This window comes from Pteropus medius, unplaced genomic scaffold (assembly GCF_902729225.1).
Source record: "Pteropus medius unplaced genomic scaffold, Ma_sr-lr_union100, whole genome shotgun sequence".
NCBI lineage: Eukaryota > Metazoa > Chordata > Mammalia > Chiroptera > Pteropodidae > Pteropus > Pteropus medius.
This window is the reverse complement of record NW_024349803.1, coordinates 17,246,977-17,269,171: the sequence shown is the minus strand read 5'-3', so window position 1 is coordinate 17,269,171 and position 22,195 is coordinate 17,246,977. Positions and strand designations below refer to the sequence as shown.

Below are 22,195 nucleotides of genomic sequence, written 5' to 3'. Positions count from 1 at the left end.
TATCTGCCATCAAGTCTTTTATATCTATTGACTTATTTTTTCCTTTGAGTGGGCTCTACTTTTCCTGTTTCTTTGTATGCCTTCTGACTTTTTGAAGAGGGCAGTTGAATCTAATAATGTAACTACAGAGCTCATATTTTCTCTTTTCCCCAAGGTTTGTTGTTTTTTTTTGGTTATCATTTTATCGTTTTTTTCTTTTTGATTTTTGTAGTCTGTCTCTGTGGGGGAGAAATCAGCCTGAAGTGTAAACTTAAGGTCTTCTTAGATCTTTTCTGGGCCTTTCCCTAGGCACATGTGGTCACTTTAAAATTTTCCCTGTATATGCAGTTTTTTTTGTTTTTAAATGTCCTAGTCTTTAATGTCTGGCTCCCAAAAGGCAAAAGAGAGAAAAATGAAGAGGAGGGAAAAAGGATGCTAGCCCTTTAAGTCCTCTGAAAGTCACTTTAGTAGGAGGGGGTGAGGATTATAACAATGGAAGGAAGTATAACAACAATAGCTGCCCATCTCTTTGCACCTCTGCAATAAGAAATGGTAATCTGAGCTCGGATCCCTGATATTTGGAGGACAGTGTCCTTTTTGCCCACTCTGATTCCCATAAGCTATGTGTAAGCATCTCTAGGCAGTGGTGCACAGCTGCCTGCCACATGGCTGGAGATGAGGGATGGGTAGTTGCTACTGTACTAAGAGCTGAAATTGATTGAAATTAACCACAATATACCATTCAAATCTCCTGGAAGTTGCAAACCTTCAATAGACTTCAGAGTTCACAGTTACATCAGACAAATTCTTTCAGTGCAATTGTTTAGGTGAGGAGACAGATTCCTGGTGCTTCCTACCCTGCCGTCTTCCTATACTGCTCTTTAAAAAAGCTTTATCAATTCATAATGCCACTTCAGTCACTCATCAGAAGTGGGTGCTTTAACTCCTTGATTCGATTAGGCACACACAATTCTGGTGAGCCAGTAACACTGGATTTTCCTCTCCAGATCTATTTCTAATTCTTACAAGAAGAAATAGTGTTCATGTTGTTGGGAACAGCTGATTGAACTCTTGTTATTCTTAAAAATTGCAATATGTTATATATGTTACTAATGGTAAATCTAAAATATTTGAGCTAATAGACTTTTCAGTTTAAATTAATCAAAGGAAGCACAAAAGATAAATTTTATCACATTAACTCAGGAATTATCATCTTTCAAAAAATCTGATAGAAAATCTTAATTCTTTCTACTGAATTGTGAATATAACATACCGATTCGTTTAGGTATACATATGCTAAGCAGCAGTAGTTTTTCAACTGTTTTTAGTCAAGAATTCTAGAAAGATAATTTTAGGTGAAAATTCAAATATAAAACAGATAAAAGAGTACCTATGGCTCTATTGCTAGATATATATCCCAAAGACTTGAGAGTTGGGACTCAGATACTCCTGTACACCAATGTTCATAGTAGTATTATTCATAATAGCTGAAAGATGGACACACCCTAAGTGTCCATCAACAGATGAATGAATAAACAATGTGGTAAATATATACAATGGAGTATTATTCGGCCATAAAAAGGAATGAAGTTCTGATACATACTATGACATGGATGAGCCTTGAAAATATTAAACTAAGTGAAATAAGCAAGACACAAAAGGCCAAATGATTGTATGATTCCACTTATATGAAGTACCTAGAATAGGCAAATTCATAGAGACAGAACATGGAATAGCGGTTATCAGGGGTTGAGGAAAGAGGTAAGTTATTATTTAATGGGTACAAACTTTTTGTTTGGGATAATGACAAAAGTCTGGAAATAAAGGTGATGGTTATACAACATTGTAAATGTACTTAATGCCATTAAATTGTACACTTAAAAATGATAAAATGGAAAATTTTATGTTATGTATATTTTATCACAGACACAAAAGTCAAAGAAAGGCTATGGAAATGTTCTAGATTAAAAGAGGGGAAAGAGACATGACAGCTAAATGTAATATCTGATCCTGAACTAGAAGGAAAAGGATATTTAAGGAACATTATTGGGTTAACTGATAAAATCTGAATACGAATATAGATTAGACAAAAGTATTGTAGCCATGTTAGATTTACTGATGTTGATAGATGTAGCATGGTTATAGAAGAGAATACCCTATTTTTAGAAAATAGATGTTGAAGTATTTAGGGGTAAAAGGCCACACTGTATATCGTTTATTTTTGAATGGTTCAGGGTAAAAATGTGTATGCGTCTGAATGCATGTCCACAATACACATGCACGCGCGCACACACACACACACACACACACACACACACACACACACAGAGGGAAGGGGGATAGAGAGAATGAGTGCAAATGATAAAGTTAGGATATAAGGGTATTCTTTGTATTATTTTTACTTTTGCAACTTTTTATAAATTTGAAATTTCTAAATAGTTAAAAATTTAAAGAATTTTAAATTCTTTAAAAAGAATTTTACATGTAAATTCAAATATAAAGCAGATAAAAGATGACCTATAGGTAAGCAGGGGGATGGAGAGTTTTACTCTGAGTGCTTCCCCAGTGCACCAAGGTGGTCCCTGAAGCCTCTTTGGAGAGTCTGAGTAGTCAGAGCTACCTTCTACCTGTGATATTCAGAGTTTCTCTAAGTTGCTATCCAGTTGTCCTAACATCATTCATTAAATGAGTCTTTCTTTTCCAAACCCTGTAATCTTTCAAAACACTAAACCTCTTCATACCTCATACTGAGTCTATTCTGAGCTATCTATTCCTTCCACTCATGTAAGAGTCTATTTTCACACCAAAAAATTTCCACAGGTTCTAAATCAACTTCCCACATTGTTCTTCATTGTAGGTCTTTATTTTTATTTTCTGTATTTGTTGTTTTAAAACTAAATTCAGATATATTTTTCCTGTTATCATACTGGATGTTCACACAATCAGAATTACATTTTTGGAAGTTTTGTATTTTTTCCATGTCATCTTCTTTTCTTCCACATCTCATGTTATGGAATTATTTCTGGAATATAAATATTTACCCACATCTAACCATATGTAGCTTCTCCTCCTTGGCTATCACAACTCCTCAGGTGACTGGATGCATTCCCTATATATGCTCCTATTACTTCTACCTTAACTGCTTTCTCCTTGTTATAATCAGATTAAGTCCAGACTACCAATTCTCTCTGATGCTTCCTCTAATTTTAGGGGAGATGATATTACCAGAAAAACCAATAATAAACTTGTCAGAGGTTTTGTTTTTAGACAAATAAGATTTCAAGCAGATGAATATGAAGCTAAAGCGTTCTATTTCCATCATACTATGTGGCTTTAGTGGCTGTGTCTGGGTGACGAATATGTATAAAGCTTGGTCCTTTCCTCTTGGGGCTCATGATGTAGTAGGGGGGAGATAGAGGTAGAGAATGAGATGAGGCTGTGGAGTCAGATAAGAGCCAATAAAGGAGGTAATCTTATTTCCTATGACTAAACCTTGAAAGATGAATATGTCTTTGCTACAGGGAAAGGGGATGGAAAGTCATCCCAAGCAGAGAGCAGTGGCAGCGGTGGCACTGATATTATAACACAGACTGATCTCTTTAGGGAATTGCACAGAATTCAGTAGGGATGGTGCACCAGCTACAAGGGGTAAATATAAAAAGAGAAGAATGAAGAAGTAGGGATGGTCTAGTTTCTGAAAGATCTCTTTAGAAAATTTTAAGCCAATTAACAATATCCTACTTTCTGTCTTATACCTGTAAATAAAATTTCTAGGTCATGAAAATATTAGTATGCAAGGGTATTAATGTTAAGTGGATTACAATTTTTTAAAAATCAAATAACACTTTTAATACTTTCTAAGACCAACAGAGCTACTGTAAGGCATTTGGTTTCATACTTAAAAGTACTGAATTACTTTCAAATTATAAAATACGATAGCACATTGTTTGAAATGCATTAATGAATTTATAGTAATCATTCCATTTTCTCATACCTGCACGTTGTAGCAAACATAGCTCGTTGATATTTATGTATTTCTTAAACACATCCATGCAAATCTGCATAAGTCACAAAAAATATAAAATTACCTTTTTATATTTCATAAAAACTACATAAATTTCAATCCTATGTTTCTGCTTATTCCAATTTTAAAACTGAACTTAAAGCAGTGGAATAAAGAAGCTGACATTAGGTTAACTCACAGATTTGATAGCATACTGAATTAATTACAAAAACATATAGAAAAACTGTCAAAGAAACAGTCAAGGAAACAATCAAAATTAGCAAGCAATTGAGGGAGATTAGAAAATCCTTGAACATTATAATAACCTTATTTAGGTTATTTGCAAAAATAACCATTACTGACTCAAGGATTAGAACAGAGACTCTAGAAATAGACCCACTCATATACAATCAGCTGATTTATGACCAGGTGACATTGCAGTGCAATAAGGAAAAGATGGTCTTTTTAGTAAATGGTGTTGAGTAATCTGGGGATCCACATGAGGAAAGAAAAATGTATCTTGACCTTCTTGTACCATAAACAAAAATCAATTCTAGATGGCTTAGAGTTCTAAAGATAAAATAAAACTTTTAAAGGAAAAAAATAAGTGAACATATTCATGATCTTGGCAAAGGTTTCTTCAACAAGATGCAAAATGTTAGTGCCGTAAAAGAAAAAAAATACGCAAAATTGGACTGTATAAAAATTAATTCTATTTATCAAAAGATACCTTTAAGAGAGTGAAAAGGCAACCTGTAAAGCAGTAAAAGGTATTTGCAATATAAATCCAACAAAGAACTTTCATCCACACTATGTAAAGAATTCTTAAGATGGATAGGAAAAAGACACTCCCATAAAATATAGGCAAAATATTTAGATATTTCCATAAAGGAAATATCCAAATGTCCAATAAAGATTCTGAAAGATGCTCAGCTTTATCAATCATCAGGGAAGGCATCATTTCCCACCCAATCAAAATGACTAAAATTAAAAGGCTGATAATACCAAGAGCTGGGAAGGATGTGAAATAACCAGAATTCTCAGACATTGCTGGTGAGTGTATAACTTGGTAAACCACTAAGGAAATGTTTGGCAGTATCTACTACAGTTGAACATATGCAGACACTATGAGTCAACAATTCCAGTTTTAAGTATAACCCATCATAATATGTACATATGTTCACCAAAAGACATGTAGAAGAACACTGACAGCATCGCTGTTGTAATTTCCAAATTTAGAAACTATCCAAATGCTCAAATGTATATTTGTCAACAAATATATTTTGATATACGCACACAATGAAATATTCAATATTATATAGCAATAAGAAGGAAACATCTACAATTGAGTAAAAAAATATAGATGAATCTCAAAAATATTGAGCAAAAGAGGCCAGAAACGAAATACAGATTGTATGATTTCATTTATATAAAGCACAAAATCAGGCAAAGCTCATCTATCAAGAGTCAATGAAAATCTACATTAAAACATATGACTGAGATGGCTATAAAAACAATCTCTACTTCAAAGACTTTATGTATTTTACCTTTTCATCCCCTTGCTCAGGCACATGAGCAAACTTGCATTGTGATCGCTCACAGCCACGTAACGTATTAAAATGAAATTTGCAATATTTATGGGGTATTATCAACCCTAGGGGCTTCTGGAACACCTAGAAAATTAGAAAAATTCTCTTTGTTAGTTATAAAACACTTATTATAATCAAGTGAGAAAGCATTTGAAGCAACTACAAATATATACCCCAAACAGTATCAAAATAAATTGCCGACTTGATTAAAGAAATTAAACTTCAATTTATATCTTTAAAAATGAAAAAAATAAATTTAAAGTTAGTTGTCTGAATTTTTACTATTTAGTGTAAAATACTCCATCGAAGTTGTTACTGTTTTACATCTTTTTAAAAGTTTATACATTCCATCTTCCTTCTCGTGTAACTGCCCTGTTTGCTTTCACAAAAAGTCAATTCTACTATGATATGCACCATATTTCAAGTGTATTTATTAAAACCTAAATTTTCCTTAGTTTTTCAGATTAACAGAAAAAGGCAAATGACAGAGTCAAAGCTTTTTTACAACAGACTTTTCCCTATATATTGCTCTATACCACTAGCTTTCCCTTATATCACAGAAAATATTCATCTTGTATTTTCTATTTTGGATATCCATCCCCTCTTTCACTTTCAACCTCTTACGTTATTTGTGAATATCTTCTGAATCATTACTCATTTTCTGCCTCTTACCACTAACTCCAATTTGAAATCCATATAATATTCTGAAACTGCTTAAAAAGTGAGTCAAGGAAATACAACCAGAAAGGCCCAAAGTATTTGCTTTATAGGATCATTTTTTTAAATGGAGACTTACCCCTACATTTTTTTCCCTCTTAAATATTTCACAGGTTTCAGGATTCTGCAACTTTAGGAGAGAATGTTTTCCCAGAAATCTGAAATCTAGAAATGATTAAGAATGACATTACACACCAATAGGTCACAATTCATTCTCTTCATAACAATGAAACAAACGATCACTACTATCTGCTTTAAAGTTTCACGCAGGACTATTCATGTTCAGTTCACAGGCTGTGCTGCCATAGGTGTTCCTATGAAATATAGAATGATTTACATCTTAGGTGCTCCTTAAGTATTTCTAGACCTGAAATTTTTAATTATAAGCTGAAGATACTTTCCTAAAAGCTTTACACGGAAGTACTGAGCACTACATTCAAATGATTGTCTCTATAAGTTAAACAAGTACTATACACAATAAACCTTTCTAAGGGAAGACAACTACTGACAAACCCAGGTGCTATGGAGTAAACTGTGTTCTCTCACTCAAATTCATATGTTTAAGCCCTAACCTCCAATGCGACTTTATTTGGAGATAGGGTTTTTAACGGAAGTATTAAGATTAAATGGGGTCATAAGAACGAGGCCTTGATCTGACAGAATTAGTGTCCTTGTAAGAAGAGACTCCAGAGAGCTTGCTTTCTCTCTCCCCACACACACATGCACCAAGGAAAGGCCATGTGTGGACTTAGCAAGCAGGCAACCATCAGTAAGCCAGGAAGAGAGGCAGAAACTGAAGCCTGCTAGAACCTTGATCTTAGACTTCTAGCCACCAGAACCATGTGAAATAAATTTTTATTGTTTAAGCCACCCAGTCTGTGGTACTTTGATATGGCAGCTTGAGCTGACAAATATATCATACATCATATCACTTAATGTTGGTATTTTGAAATGAGAGGACATTAAAAAAACTTTCCTAGAGATAAAATAAACATTTTTTTTATTGATCAGGTTCTTGTCAATATGGCAGAGGAAGTAAACGCTGTGCTTACCTCCTCTCATGATCAAAATTACAACTAAATTATAGAACAATAACCTGAAGAACCATCTGAAGACTGGCTGAACAGAAGTCATATAACTAAGAATATAAGAAGAAGCTATGTCGAGACTGGTAGGAGGGACAGAGATGTGGACCAGGCAGGTCACACAGCCACGTGTCGTGGTTGAGAATCGGGAAGAATATCTCAGCTGCAGAGGTCTCCATTGAGGAGTGAGGGATTCTAGCACCATATTGGGCTCCCCATCCTGAAGCACCAATGCTGGTGCTTCAACATCTGGCTGCGAAATCAGTGGTAATTCCATGTCTGGGTAAGACGGAAGGCTGTTAGAAACCGAGGCATTCTCTTAAAGGTCTCATACACAGACTTACAGGTACTCGCCTTAAACTCTAGCAAAGAAACAGCAGCTTGAAAGGCACCATAAACATACAGGGAGAACTTGAATTGTATAGCTGCAGAATGAGGGCTGGAGGGGCAGCCACCTCCCTGTGTTGAGCCTGCCCACAGCCTACAGGCAGGAGCCAAATCTGAATCTGTATTAAGCTGGTGAACACCACTTACCCCACCTGAATGACTATGAGACCCCATCCCACCCAACTCACATACCACCAGAGACTCTTTCAGCAGCAGGCAGCTGGCCTTTGCCTGCACTGCAGTCTTTCTTAAAAACTCTCAAATGTCTGCAGGCCCTAGGCAGGTGGTAGTTGGCCTTAGTGGGCCCTGTGCATCTTGCTGAGTGATGAACACGAAGAGGCCCACACCGAGACATCAAAATTAAAATGCCAAAGGTTAAAGACAAAGGGAGTATCTTAAAAGCAGCAAGGGAAAAGCAATTAGTTACCTACAAGGGAGCTCTCATAAGGCTGTCAGCTGATTTCTCAACAGAAACTTTGCAGACCAGAGGGACTGGCACAAAATAGTCAAAGTGATGAAAAGCAAGGACCTACAACCAAGGTTACCCTACCCAGCAAGGCTATCATTTAGAATTGAAGGACAGACAGCTTCTCAGAGAAAAAAGCTAAAGGAGTTCATCACCACCAAACCAGTATTACAAGAAATGTTAAAGGGACTTCATTAAGAAGGAAAAAAATAAAAAATATGAATAAAATATCTACGTATTATCAACAATTACTTTAAATGTAAATGGATTAAATGCTACAAAAGACACAGGTGGCTGAATAGATAAGAAAACAAGACCCTTACATAATACTGCCTATGAGACACCCACTTCAGATCAAAAGACATATAGAGACTCAAAGTAAAGGAATAAAAAAAAAGATTTCATAAAAGTGAAAATTTAAAAAAAAGCTGTGGTAGCAATATTTATATCAGGCAAAATGGCTTTAAAACAAAGGCTATAACAAGAGACAAAGAAGGACCTAGTAATTCTACTTCTGGGTATTTATCTGAAAAAAATCCAAAATACTAATTTGAAAAGACATATATATCCATATGTTCACTGCAGCAATATTTACAATAGCCAAGATATAGAAGCAATCTAAACGTTCATCAGTAGATGAATAAAGAACTACTACATATATACAATGGAATATAACTCAGCCATAAAAAGAATGAAATCTTGCCATCTGCAACAACATGGATGGACCTAGAAAGTATTATGCTATGTGAAATAAGTAAAACAGAGAAAGACAAATATCATGATTTCACTTATATGTGGAAGCTAAAAAAACAAACAAAATAAACTAAGAAACAAAACAGGAACAGACTCACAGATACAGAGAACATTTTGAAGGGGGGGCTGGGGGACTGGGTGAAAAAGATAAAAGGGATTAAGAAGTACAAATAGGTAGTTACAAAATAGTCACGGCAATATAAAGTACAGCATAGTGGATATAGTCGACAGTACTGTAAGACCTATGTATAGTGCTGGGTAGATATTAAACTAATTGGGGAATCACTTCATAAGTTATATAAATGTCTAATCACTATGCTGTACACCTGAAACTAATATAATATTAAATGTCAACTGTAATTGAAAATATAAAAATAAGTTTTTTCATTTTAAATAATTTCATTTTTTACTTTGGCAGCTTCTGGACATAATTTGGAACAAGCTGGAGTTTTTGCTGTATAGCTTTTCAGTAATTTTCATTATGAAAACTAAGTCTTTTTAGTATAAAACACATGACCATCATGGGCTTGCTGCTATAGTAAGCAACGCCAGGTGGCATGAAGTCAGTAATGGGAAGGTATGAAAGAGTTCAATGTGAGCTATACAAAGAGATTTTATTGTTCTAAATTAATTCCTCAATTTAGCTTATTTTTATGAAAGCATTATGAATTATCAAAATAGACAGAAATTCTAAAATACATTCTAAGATATTCAACTAAAATATGAATATATCAGCTATAATCTGTAATTTACCTGTACTACCATTATCATATAAATACAGATATTTCCGAAATTGTTCCATCAAAAATACTAAGTACAAGTACACAAAAACTCTTTTAATTTAAAAATATTCTATGCTTGTTTCAATAGATTTTTGTTTGTTTTTGGTAGGAAAATCTCCTATATAGTTTCTATACTATCAAAAGGCAACAGAATTTTATTAAGAAAAGAGTACCATTTATCCAGGGCTTCAGTAATGTGTCTTCTTGATGAGCACTCAGATTCAATGGTGGCACTGATAAACACAGAGGTTTTGGGCCCAGTGGTGTTAATTGACATTCACCCAACATAATCTCTGCATTTTTAGAATCTTTGCTGTGTGAGCGGGAAAAGCAAAATCAGAATTTAAATTTATTCTCAAAACATAACAAAAGTAATGAGAATCAAATTTAGTAGAAACATAACCTAATACTATGTATATGCTGTATACTATTATCATACTATGATTCTTCAGTATTTTCAACAGACTGTTTCTGCCTTTTCAACTAGAAAACCAAAGCTTGTTAAATGATTGGGGTAAGGGTAGGAGTGAGGTGGTGGGGTTGAAACTAGAGCAAAGTATTTTTGATGATACCAGACAACAGGTTTGAGGAACTGGGCTAGCATTCTAATCCAAAAAAGATCATTCAATTACACTATTGCAAGTGCAATAAATGAATTATACATTTTCAGGACAAGTATATATAATAAATTTATACATGTTCTTGAGAGCATCCTTTGGGAAGAAGGTATAAAAAATGTATTGTTCTCAGTTGCTGAATTAAACAGCTTTGACTATATTCTACTATGTGAGAACCTATATAACCAATTTTAGAAAAACAATCTGGAGGTCACTTACCCAGAAAAATAACTTAAGCAAGGATGAGGGTAGGGAGTATCGCAGAGTTGACAGATATAAATTTACTTTTTAGGAGAAAGATCACTCAGATTTTTATTTTACCTTAAAAACAATTCTAATAAGCTTTTTTAGCAGGAGTTCCCGGGCCAGAAGTGAATAAAAATAGTAAGAAGGGATTACACTTGTAACAGTTGAAACTTAGTAGCACTGATGGAGTTCAAAAATTACACAAAACATTTACTTCTTTAACTTGGGAACTCATGGGTATGGGTAATCAACATAACTCGCTCAAAATAAAAAAAAAAGTGGTAACATAAAACAAAGAAATAGGAATTATGAGATTTTTATAGATGGACAAGATTCTCTAGTAAAATTTTTTTATTTTTGATGGGATGACTGAAGCCCAGAGCAATGCAGTGACTTGCCGAATGTCACACTCCTGGTCATTATAGTAGAGCCAAGGTGATGATAAAACTCTGCAGGCTGCAATGACACTATTTAGTTTATAAGCTAAATGCTTTCAATAGAAAAAAGTTAACCCTGTCACTTTTTCTTTAAGTTCTCCAAATGGTCATGAATCATACTGAGCTCCTGTGCCAATTTAATTCTTATCTAGGCTTTTCCTTAATACAATGGTTCCCAAACTTTACCATGTAGCCATTTCAGCTGGTGGCCTTGTTGAAACACAAATTCAAGGGCCCCATTTCCAGATTTTGTGATTTGGGAGGTTGAAAGTGGGATCTAATAATTTGTATTTTTGACAAGTTTCCACATGGTGCTGCTGCTCCAAGGATCACATTTTGAGAACCACTGCCTTCACATAAAATGACTTGAACATATTCATCACCTGATCTGAGTGTGCTTTGCCTCAACGGCAAAACTGGGGTGGAGGATGGATCAGATGATCTCCAAGGTGCCCTCCAACTCTACATTTGATATTTATATATGTTCTGGTAAGTACACTGTAACTCTCAGTACTAATTAGTGTGGGGAGTCACTTATGGACATGTGAAATCGTATAACAAGGAACAAGGATATTTGTGTACTTGGCAACAATGTAAGAAGTTGAGATTGCAAAGCGCTGGGAAAAACCGGGAGGTAACTGTTCACATAGCAATCACTGCACATTCCTTGCAACAGTTTAGCAGAGAGTTCTGAGTTGTGAGAATCTCATTGTTCTACTAGATATAGTAATCTGGCTAACCTTGATTCTTGACTACTGTCTTTCTTATTGTAATGTTATAAATAGTGTGTTCTAAATAAACTCGGGGACACAGACACAGCTTGATTCTGTGATCCTTCCTGCAATTCCGTCTTCTTTCTTTTCCTCAGTCCATGCTCCCCCTTTCAGGTACCCTCAATTACTTTGTCGGCTGGCTTCCGACAAATTAGTGCAGTCACATAAAATACCTGCAAACCGCAATGTTCACCTGATTGTAGTCACTCTTACCTTCATAAAAGTCATGTACACATTCTTTTATTTTATCATTATTCCTTATTCCTTTCTCAAAAAAACATTTTAGTGGCTCAAAAAACTTAGTGACAGCTTTAAGGTAACTTAAAATATCCCTGACATCTAGGTATACCTGACATACTAATAACACCCATGTACGTTTAGGGCACAGCAGTTCAAGTACATACCACAGAAAATGAAAAGCACATTCATGATACAAATTATATGAATAACTGCTTTAAAGTTATATAATTAAAAATTATGTTACAGACCTTTTACAAACTTCATGAATATTTTCTTTTTCTTCTTTAGCAGTCACTTTGTCTGAAAATTTACACTGTGAAGATATGGTTAAAAAGTATAGGTGAATATATATTCCATATTAAGCTATGAGGCTTACCCGATTTATTAGACTGTATTAGATGTTAATTAAACAACTGGCTTATGGCCAACCCAGAAAACAATTCTATTCCACATTATTTAAAATATTGAATATTGACTTAAAAATTTCCATTGTTGCTTAAGTGAAAAATTAATATAAATCAATATATTTGCTTGGCTTTTGATATCACCTTTATTTATACAAGCCAACATTTCAAATTATTATTAATGGACAATTAAAGTTATGTTTCTTTTCATTAGGAAAAAAGCTGAGTAATTTTTATTTTTAGATGGTATTTGTGAACATAAATTTATTTTTCATTAGAAATATTTATAGGTATGTAAAACATTACTTAAAATACTTAAAACATTTCATAGTTAATGCTATACTTAAAACATTTCATAGTTAATGTTTTGGGTATTGTGATTTTCTTACTATAAGAAAGGTATACATTCTCGAATATTAAACTTTTGAAAAAACAGGCACCAAGAAAATAAACCCACAAATCACCCATCACTTGAGCAGAGATAACCACTTAATATCTTACTTATATCTTTCTAGTCTTTTAAATTTTATTAATATTTTATTACTAAATTTTTGTTTTATTGAGAAATAACTGACATAGAACACTATGTTTCAGTGTACAGCATGATAATCTGATTTACATATGAAATGACTACTGCAAAAGGTTCAGCTAACACCCTTCACTTCATATAGATACAAGAAAAAGAAATTTCTTCTTGTGATGAGAATTTTTAGGCTTTACTTTCTTAAAAACTAGTTTAAAAGTTCATAATCATTTTACAATAATGGTGCATACTGTATATACTATCAGAACCCTTAGGAAGAAAACTACAAAAATCACCTGAGAAATATGAAACATTAACAAACCGGAAGATATACCATGTTCCTGGATGAGAATATTAAAGGCAAAGACGTTAATTCCTCCCAAATTAATGAATACATTTTAGAAACTTTACAACATGAGCTTAAGGTACTCTTGGAAGAATGACAGCCAAAAATGTTTTAGATTTATATTACATGTTAGCACCTCTTAAAGCAAGTCTTCCTTACTATTTTCATTTTCCAGTTAATTGACAATATGGTACTGGTATATGATCTGAGCAATCAATGAAACAAGAGAGAAGTAATGGAAAAGTTCCATATGTATAAAAATTTGAAAATATTAAAAATGGCATTTGAAATTTGTGAGGATATAATTCAGCAAATGATAGAATAACAGGCTTGTTAACTGGCTAGAAAATAAGCTTGGTACCAACTCACTGTATGCCAAACACTTTTTAAGTTCATTAAAATTTTAAACAGTTAACACTGAAAGTAGCAAAAATAAAATAAAAGTGGGTATTTATATAATTTAGAGGGTGGAAAAAGCCTAAGCATGACGCCAAAGGTAGAAACTATAAATTCTGGTATCAACGGGTTTGAATACAAACATTTAAAATATTTCCATGTGTTAAGAGAATACAAAGTACACAAAAGCCATCTGTCAAAATTAAAAAAGGTTACATTGTTTCTACATTCCTTCTCCCCACATAAATTTTAGATTTAAATTGATAAAAAATTTAAACATAATAAATGACATCCAAAAAAATTAGAAGAAAATATGAGAGAAAATTTTTAAGCTTGAAATGGGGAAGAGTTTTTCTAAATATGACTCATAACTCGAATATCATAAAAGAAAACTGGTAGATTTGACTAAAAAAAGCTCATTCAAGGTAAAAAGTTCGTAAACAAAGTCAAAAAAGTAATGAAAAACAGAAAAAAGTATGGCCACATTAGACAAAGAACAAATATGCTTAATATATGAAAAGTTCCTACCATAATAAAAGATCATAATCCCAAAAGAAAAATGGGCAAAGGACATAAAAAAGAAATTCACAGAAAAGAATATAAATGGCTTTTAAACATACTAAAAGATACTATTAGATTCATGAGGAAAGCAAATCAAAACAAAAAGTCATCTGTACAAATAGAAATATGGGTAAAAATAAAAAAAATTTAATACTGAATTGGTGAGTGTGTGGGGAGAAAACTGGCATTCTGATCCAATGTTGTTGGAAGTATAAATTAAAGCAATCTCTATGTAGGCCAATTTGACAATTCTACTTCTAAGAATTAATCCAAAAATGCTTGCATATATGTAAAACGCCTTATGCTCAGGATGCATAATGCAGTAATATTTAAATAGCAAAAAATGGGAACAAACCAATGTCCATCAATAGTGGTACTTGACTCATTTAGAAAAATATTCATACAGTGGATAATTTTGCAGTTATAAAAACAAGGCATCATCACATATTTTGAAAAGAGACAATCTCCATTATAAGTTTGAAAAAGCAAGATAAAGAATGGTATGCTACTGTTCATATAAAATTAAAAAGAATACACAATAGGTTCACTTTGAGAAATGTCAGAGTTATCTCTTATTGGGCTAATCCTTCTGCAGGTAACAATTAAGTCCTTGACAAAACAAACAAAAATCCTTGCTTGAAAATACTGAAAAGATATGAAAAGGCAGACTCTGGAGGCAAGACTACACTTGGAAAGAGGGATGGCACTGGGTAACTGTCCTGTTTTTAATGCCTTTAATCCTGAAGGCAGGCCCTACTTGGAACCACTTGAGAAGGCCAAAAATTCGCCCTATTGAAACAAAGAACCAGATGAAAGAGTTTAGGGCAAGGTCAGAAACTGGGAAGGCTGGGAAGCCTGAAAAGGAGAGAGCCTAAGACAGGAAGCCCTAAAATCTGCTTACAAACTTAGTCCAAATCTCTAGTTGACCCTTAAACCATACCTGTGTAAGGGAGACTCCAAACGGCCCAACTAAGACTAAAAGAACTCAGGAAAGATTTCAACTGCCTGCTACCGCAGGGGAGTAATCTGGAGGTTGAGTTCACCTGAGTTAAAACGTAAGCATGCACTTAACACAAAGCCCAGCAACTGCAGATTTGGGCGTTTATCCCAGAGAAATTAAAAATTAGGTTCACACAGAAACCGGTATACAAATGTTTATAGCAGCTTTATTTGTAATAGCCAAAAACTGGAAATGATCCAGATTACCCATACCAAGGAGTGTTACTAAGCAATACAAATGAATGAACTACTGATATATGCAACAAACTTGATGAATGTCCAGAGGATTACACTGCGTGAAAAAAACCAGTCTGAAGAGGTTACATACTATATGATTCCATTTCTATAACATTCTTGAAATGACAAAATTATAGAAATGGTTGTCAGGGCTTAAGGAGGTATTAGGGATAGGAGGGAAGGAAGTAGGCATGGCAATAAAAGGGCATCACGAGGGACCCTTGCGGTGATGGGAATGTTTTGTATCTTGACTATATAATGCCAACATTCTGGTTGTGATATTGTACTGTGGTTTTGCGATGTTTCTGTAGGGGGAAACTGGGTAAAGGGTACATGAGATCACTATGTTATTTCTTATAACTGCATGTGAATCTGCAGTTATCTCAAAATTAAAAGAAATGTAAGATGCCGCTAAAGCACAATTTATGTGTAAAATTATAGCACTAGATGCCTCTTTTAGAAAATAAGTTTCAAATCAATGATTTCTGCTATGACCTTAAGAAACTACAAAAAGAGCAAATTAAATCCAAAGTAAAGCAGAAGAAAGAATAAAATGATCAGAGCAGAAATCAGTAAAATCAAAAACAAAGCAACAAGCAAAACTCAAAGTCAGTTCTTTGGGAATGGTAATAAAATTAATAATCTAGCCAACCTCCAATGAATCCACTTTTATTTCAAAATAAAATTATAGAGATGGAAAACATTAAGGGTTGCTAAGGTTAGAGATCTTACATGTGGGGAGGGAGGTGTGACTAAGGGGTAACATAAGGGAAATCGTAGTGATGGAATAATTATCTTGATTGCAGTGGTGGCTGCAAAAATCTGTACACTTGATAAAACACAGAACTACGTACACTCATTGTACTAATGTCAAATTCTTGTTTCTGGTATTGTACTTTAATATGTAACCACAGGAGGAAACTAGGTGAAGGGTATACAGGTCTTCTCTCTACTACTTTTGCAACTTCCTGTGAACCTACAATTATTTCAAAATGAAAAGTTAACAATATAAAGTACACTAGCATTTTAACTGTCTAGGGTTCAAAACTAGAATCATTAAGTGATTATTACCATGGTGAACCTAAGAACTGTTACATATGAATTCTGAGTATTAACTGATACATAGGAGAAAGAAAAAACAAAGTTTCTGGAAAAGACAGAATACATATTATATATGTGTACATATATACATATATATGAATACATACATATATACATAATATATATTCATACATAAATATAAAATGGATAAGGAAGCATTTCTAAAAATTCACAGGAAACCACATGTAAAAGCAGAAAAGTGGTAGATCAGGCACGTGTCCTGTAAGTCAATCTACTTACCCTTTAAAGTTCCTTAAACCCTGTTAACTGTGCTTATGCAAAACATCAAACAATATATCCCATGGCCAGGAGAATGTGATTCTGTTACTCAAGAGAAAGGAGTTACACTTGTCATCTGACAACATTGTTAAGAGGAATTTCCATGTTACCACTATTTAGACCAAAAAATAAGAGTGTAAAAGATTTCTTGGTACCTTTTCATCCACGTCTGAACTTATTTGTTCACTGAAGTCTCCCAGTTTTTCGTTTTGAGACGTCTCATTAGTAATTTCCCCTAGGGAAATGTTTGCACCTTTAAAATCATGTTTTACCTCATTTGCTGAAAAGAAATAATATTCAACTGTAGAAACTACAAATTACAAAATAACCAAGTCACTCAAAGATTATTCTAAAAATGAGTTAGAATTCAGAGACTCATTTAAAAGTCCAATGTGACAAATATGAAGTAGAGTTTTCAGCAAATTATACAATTATTCTTCCCTCTCTACCAAATAGTTCTATCATATGGTATAAAAAGAACTGGCAGTAAGATAAAATTGAGACATATCAAGATAAACTTAAGAACCTTTCTTGATCAAGCCCAGCTATTTTCTTCTTTCTTTAAAAAATTGAAAAAAAATTCAATTAGTTGACAGATAAGACTGTATTAGTTTCAGGTGTACAACACAGTGATTAGATATTTCTATCTTACAAACTGATCACCTTGATAAGTCTAGTAAGCATCTGACACCATACTTATTCCCTATGATTTTATATAGCCATGACTGTTTTTATAACTGGCAATTTGTACATCTTAATCCCTTCTCCTTTTTCACCCGCCTCCCCCCACCCCAAACCTTCCTCCCATCTGGCAACCATCATTTTGTTCTCTGTAACCAAAGTTTGTTTCCACTTTGTTCATTTATGTTTTTAGATTCCACATATAAGTGAAATCATATGGTATTTGTCTTTCTCTGACTTATTTCACTTAGCGTAATACCCTCTAGGTCCATTTGTATCGTTGCGAATGGCAAGATTTTATTCTTTTTTATGGTTAATATTCCATTGTGTATATGTACCACCTCTTCTTTATCCATTCGTTTACTGATGGACACTTAGTTTGGTTCCATATCTTGGCTATTGTAAATAATGCTGCAATGAACACAAGGGTGCATATGTCTTTTCAAATTAGTCTGTTGGATTTCTTTGGATAAATACCCAGAAGTTGGATTGCTGGGTCATGTGGCAGTTCTATTTTTAACTTTTTGAGGAATCTCCATACTGTTTTCCATAGTGCCTGCACCAATTATAATCCCATCAACAGTGTACGAGGGTTCCCTTTTCTCCACATCCTCACCAACACTTGTTTGTTGATTTACTGATGATAGCCATTCTGACAGGTGAGGTGATATCGCTGTGGTTTTAATTTACATTTCCCTGATGATCAGAGCTGTTGAATATCTTTTCATGTGTCTATTGGCCATCTGTATGACCTCTTTGGAGATGTCTATTCATGTCCTCTGCCTGTTTTTTAATCAGATTGTCTTTTTGGTGTTAAGTTGTATGAGTTCCTTATGTTTTGGATATTAACCCCTTATCGGATGTATATTGATGAATATCTTCTCCCATTCAGTAGGTTGTCTTTTCATTTGTTGATGGTTTCCTTCACTGTGCAAAAACTTTTGAGTTTGCCGTAATCCCATTTTTTCTTTTGTTTCCCTTGCCCAAGGAGACATACCCAAAAAGATATCACAAAAGCAATGACAGAGTTTATTGCCTATGTTTTCTTCTAGAAGTTTTATGATTTTGGGTCTTACATTTAAATCTTTAATCCATTTTGAGTATATTCTTATATAAGAAAGTAGTCTAGTTTCATTCTCTTTTGCATGTATCTGTCCAGTTCCCAACACCATTTATTGAAGAGACTGTTTTTATTCCATTGTGTATTCTTACCTCCTTCGTCATATATCAATTGACCATGTAGGCGTGGGTTTATTTCTAGGCTTTCCATTCTGTTCCATTGATCGATATGTCTGTTTTTATGCCAGTACCATGCTGTTTTGATTACTTGTAGTGTAGTTTGATACCAGGTAGCATGATACCTCCAACTTTATTGTTCTTTCTCAAGATTACTTTGTCTATTCAGGGTCTTTTGCAGTTCTATTAAATTTTAGGGTTATTTGTTCTAGTTCCATGAAAAAAATGCCATTGGTATTTTGATAGGGATTGCACTGAATCTGCAGATTGCTTTGAGTAGTATGGATGTTTAAATGATGTTCTTTCTATCCATGAGCACAGTATATATACTTCTATTTATTTGAAGAAATAAATTGAAAATACAACATCTTATAGTTTTCCAAGTACAGGTCTTTCACCTCTTGGTTAAATTTATTCCTAGGTATTTCATTTATTTGTATGCAATTGTTAATGGGATTTTCTTAATTTCTCTTTCTGATGGTTTATTATTTGTATATAAATTGCAACTAATTTCTAAATATTAATTTTGTATCCTGCTACTTTACTGAATTGATTTATCAGTTCTTTAGGGTTCTCCATATGTAGTATCATGTCATCTGCAAATGACAGTTTTACATCTTCCTTTCTAATTTGGAGGCTTGTCTAGCTTTTTTCTATGTTTTTAAAACTTGAAAGTCGAAGTAAAATTAACTTTCAAATTAAGTTATTTTCTGTAAAGATCCAGGTATTTAAACCTATGGTTAGCTGTTAATTATTAAAAATTTTTGAGGGACTCATATTTAAAATGTGATAAAGCTTAAACATATATTTCAATTTCAAAATAAGACTATAAAAATTGCTAAAGTCAATTATTTATCTTTTGTTGATAAAGCCTAACAAAGTCATTTATTAAATAGTCTAAAAAGTTTCTCAAAATTCACTCTTTCAACTAAGCAATTAAAACTGAGAAAAACTGACAAACTGTAAAACATATGGTTAACAGACTTGAAAATGAAAAACTTCCTCTTTTAACGAATTCATTTTGACTAGGCCTGAATGGAGATATAAAAAGATACCTCAATATTGCAAATTCTGAAAATGTCAAATTTTACCTGCTGGCAAGGAAGCCCAAATCTCTGACTTCATCAATCCAGGATCCAATACAGGAAGTTCTCTATTACAAAACAAGCATAGGTTAAACATTATAACATTCTACACAGATCGATTTTTCTAAACATTATATAATACTGGTTTAGCAGCTGGTGAACATCAGCTCAGACCCTCCAAGGACAGAGTACTATACTGAGACTCAGAACCCAGGACACCCAAGTAGATTCATCATTTGGTTCTTTAATCCCATATGTCTCAACTGATAGAGTACTGCCACTCAAGTTTTGTTACTTAGAGAATCTGATGAAATACCAAGCATTTAAAAAAATTTAATACTCTCAAGCATGTGTATGTATATCTTACTGCGAGTGCAAAAGGAAGATAGTTTGAGAGCAGTCTGAGTCTTTTTTTGTAGTCTCTGAAGATAACATACGGTCCAACAGTTAAAGCTGTGGAGATCAGTGTTTGATTAACCTGGGCTTAACTACAGTTCTGCCACTTTCTGTGTTAACTGTGGCAAAATTATTTAACTTCCCTGAGTGTAACCATATCTGTAAAATGAGAATACCATCTACCTACAAGGTTATTGTGAACACTAAATGAGATAAGTTCTTAAAGCGTATATAGCATAGGCTCAACACATGAAAACCACATCTATAAGAGCTACTCAAAAACAAATGGCCAAACACTATTCCATTTTTAAAATTTAGACAAAAACATAGAAAAGTGCATAAAATAAGATACCCATAATACCACCATGTATTCATTTAATAAATGGATTTTATTATACCTATCTAATAGCTTTACAACTACTCCTTGGTTCATGATTACTTAATAGCCAAGAAAACTCAACAAAATGTTTTATATATATCATTCTTTAAAGTCTTTAAAAAAATGCATTTTTCCCCCAACATTAATGAATGAAAAAATAAAAGATCCATACATGTGCAAATCTTCTTCCCCAATTCATACCTCTTTAGACTCATATCTGTTTACCTGAATACTTCCTTTTCATTATTTCAAAGGTCTCTCCAACTCAGCATGTTTAAATTTGACCTCATGACCAACACTCCTCCCCAACCTGCTTCTTTGTATCTAAGAACTGCAGTGCCCCTCTTTGAAATAAAGTTGTCATTTTAAACTCCTACCTCTGGGTACGTCCCCACTTGATTAATCAATCTACATTCCTAAACCTCTCTCAAATCCACTTCTATTTCTGTTTGAAATCACCATGACTTTTTGATCTAATTGTTACAATAGTTGCCTGCCAATTTATTCTCCACACAAGAGCTACAATGATTTTTCAAGCGTAAATCTGATCCTACTGTCTCGACACTTAAAAGTTCTTCATTGAATCCCTACGGATAAAGTTTGAACTCACCAATTCTAGTTTATCTAGGATGGCCTGTTTATGTCTGTTATTCAGTCATTTTCTTCTCAAAAGTTTTACAATTCAGAAGATAAATTCTATGGTTATCCTATTTGTAAAGCCTTCATGACTAAGATTTCTGCACATTTTGTAGTTTCATTTCTTGCCATTTGAACACTAAGCCATGAGATGATATTTCTGTTTTCCAGTTGTGACACGCTCTTCTCTGTGGGCCCTCATATAGGCTATTTCTTCTATGACAAAATTCTACTTTTCTTCACTTATTGGCTAATTCCTACTCATCTTTTAGTGTTCATCTTAAATGTCACTTTGACCAAGACACCTTTAGTATCTTGTAATTTTATCATATTTATTGTACTTATTTGCTTCCCTTGATGGACTAAAAGCTCTGTAAGAACAAGGCCCATGTGTGTCTAGTTGCTCTCCATATACTCAACACTTAACATCCTCCTGGCCAGACACTAGGGAGACCCAAATGAAGATGCCCCTTTCCTGTCTAGGAACAACCAATATAGGCAGAGGCACGCATACAAGCAGACATACTGAGATATGTGCCAAGAGAACTACTGGAACAAATCCCTAGAAAGACATCTCAGATGTAATTTGAAGGATAACTGAATGAAAAGAAAGGGACTTTCAGATAAAGAAATATACACAAGGATTCAAGTACACAACATATTGTGGAGATGGTGAGCGTCTTGCTGTGTTTATTTTATCAGCCTTTCACCCCACTTTCCTGCTCCCCAACACCATAGTTGTCAAAGAGAAAATGAATGTGGATCCACTGAAGATCCTTAAAAAGCCATGCCAAGAAATTTAAATGACTATCCTCAAGTGGTTAAAAGCCACTGGAGCATTGTAAGCAGTCACTGGCAGGTC

General features: G+C 33.8%; 1 protein-coding gene across 1 annotated transcript in view; it reads right to left on the bottom strand.

The window, feature by feature from the left end:
• The window catches only part of TOPAZ1 (testis and ovary specific TOPAZ 1), a 63,498-nt gene that overhangs the window by 31,758 nt on the left and 9,545 nt on the right, over positions 1–22,195 (bottom strand). The window contains 7 exon segments of the mRNA XM_039837462.1: positions 3,974–4,037; positions 5,530–5,655; positions 6,368–6,453; positions 9,935–10,074; positions 12,323–12,387; positions 17,076–17,200; positions 19,929–19,990. Of these exon segments, the coding sequence (XP_039693396.1) occupies positions 3,974–4,037; positions 5,530–5,655; positions 6,368–6,453; positions 9,935–10,074; positions 12,323–12,387; positions 17,076–17,200; positions 19,929–19,990 (668 nt within the window).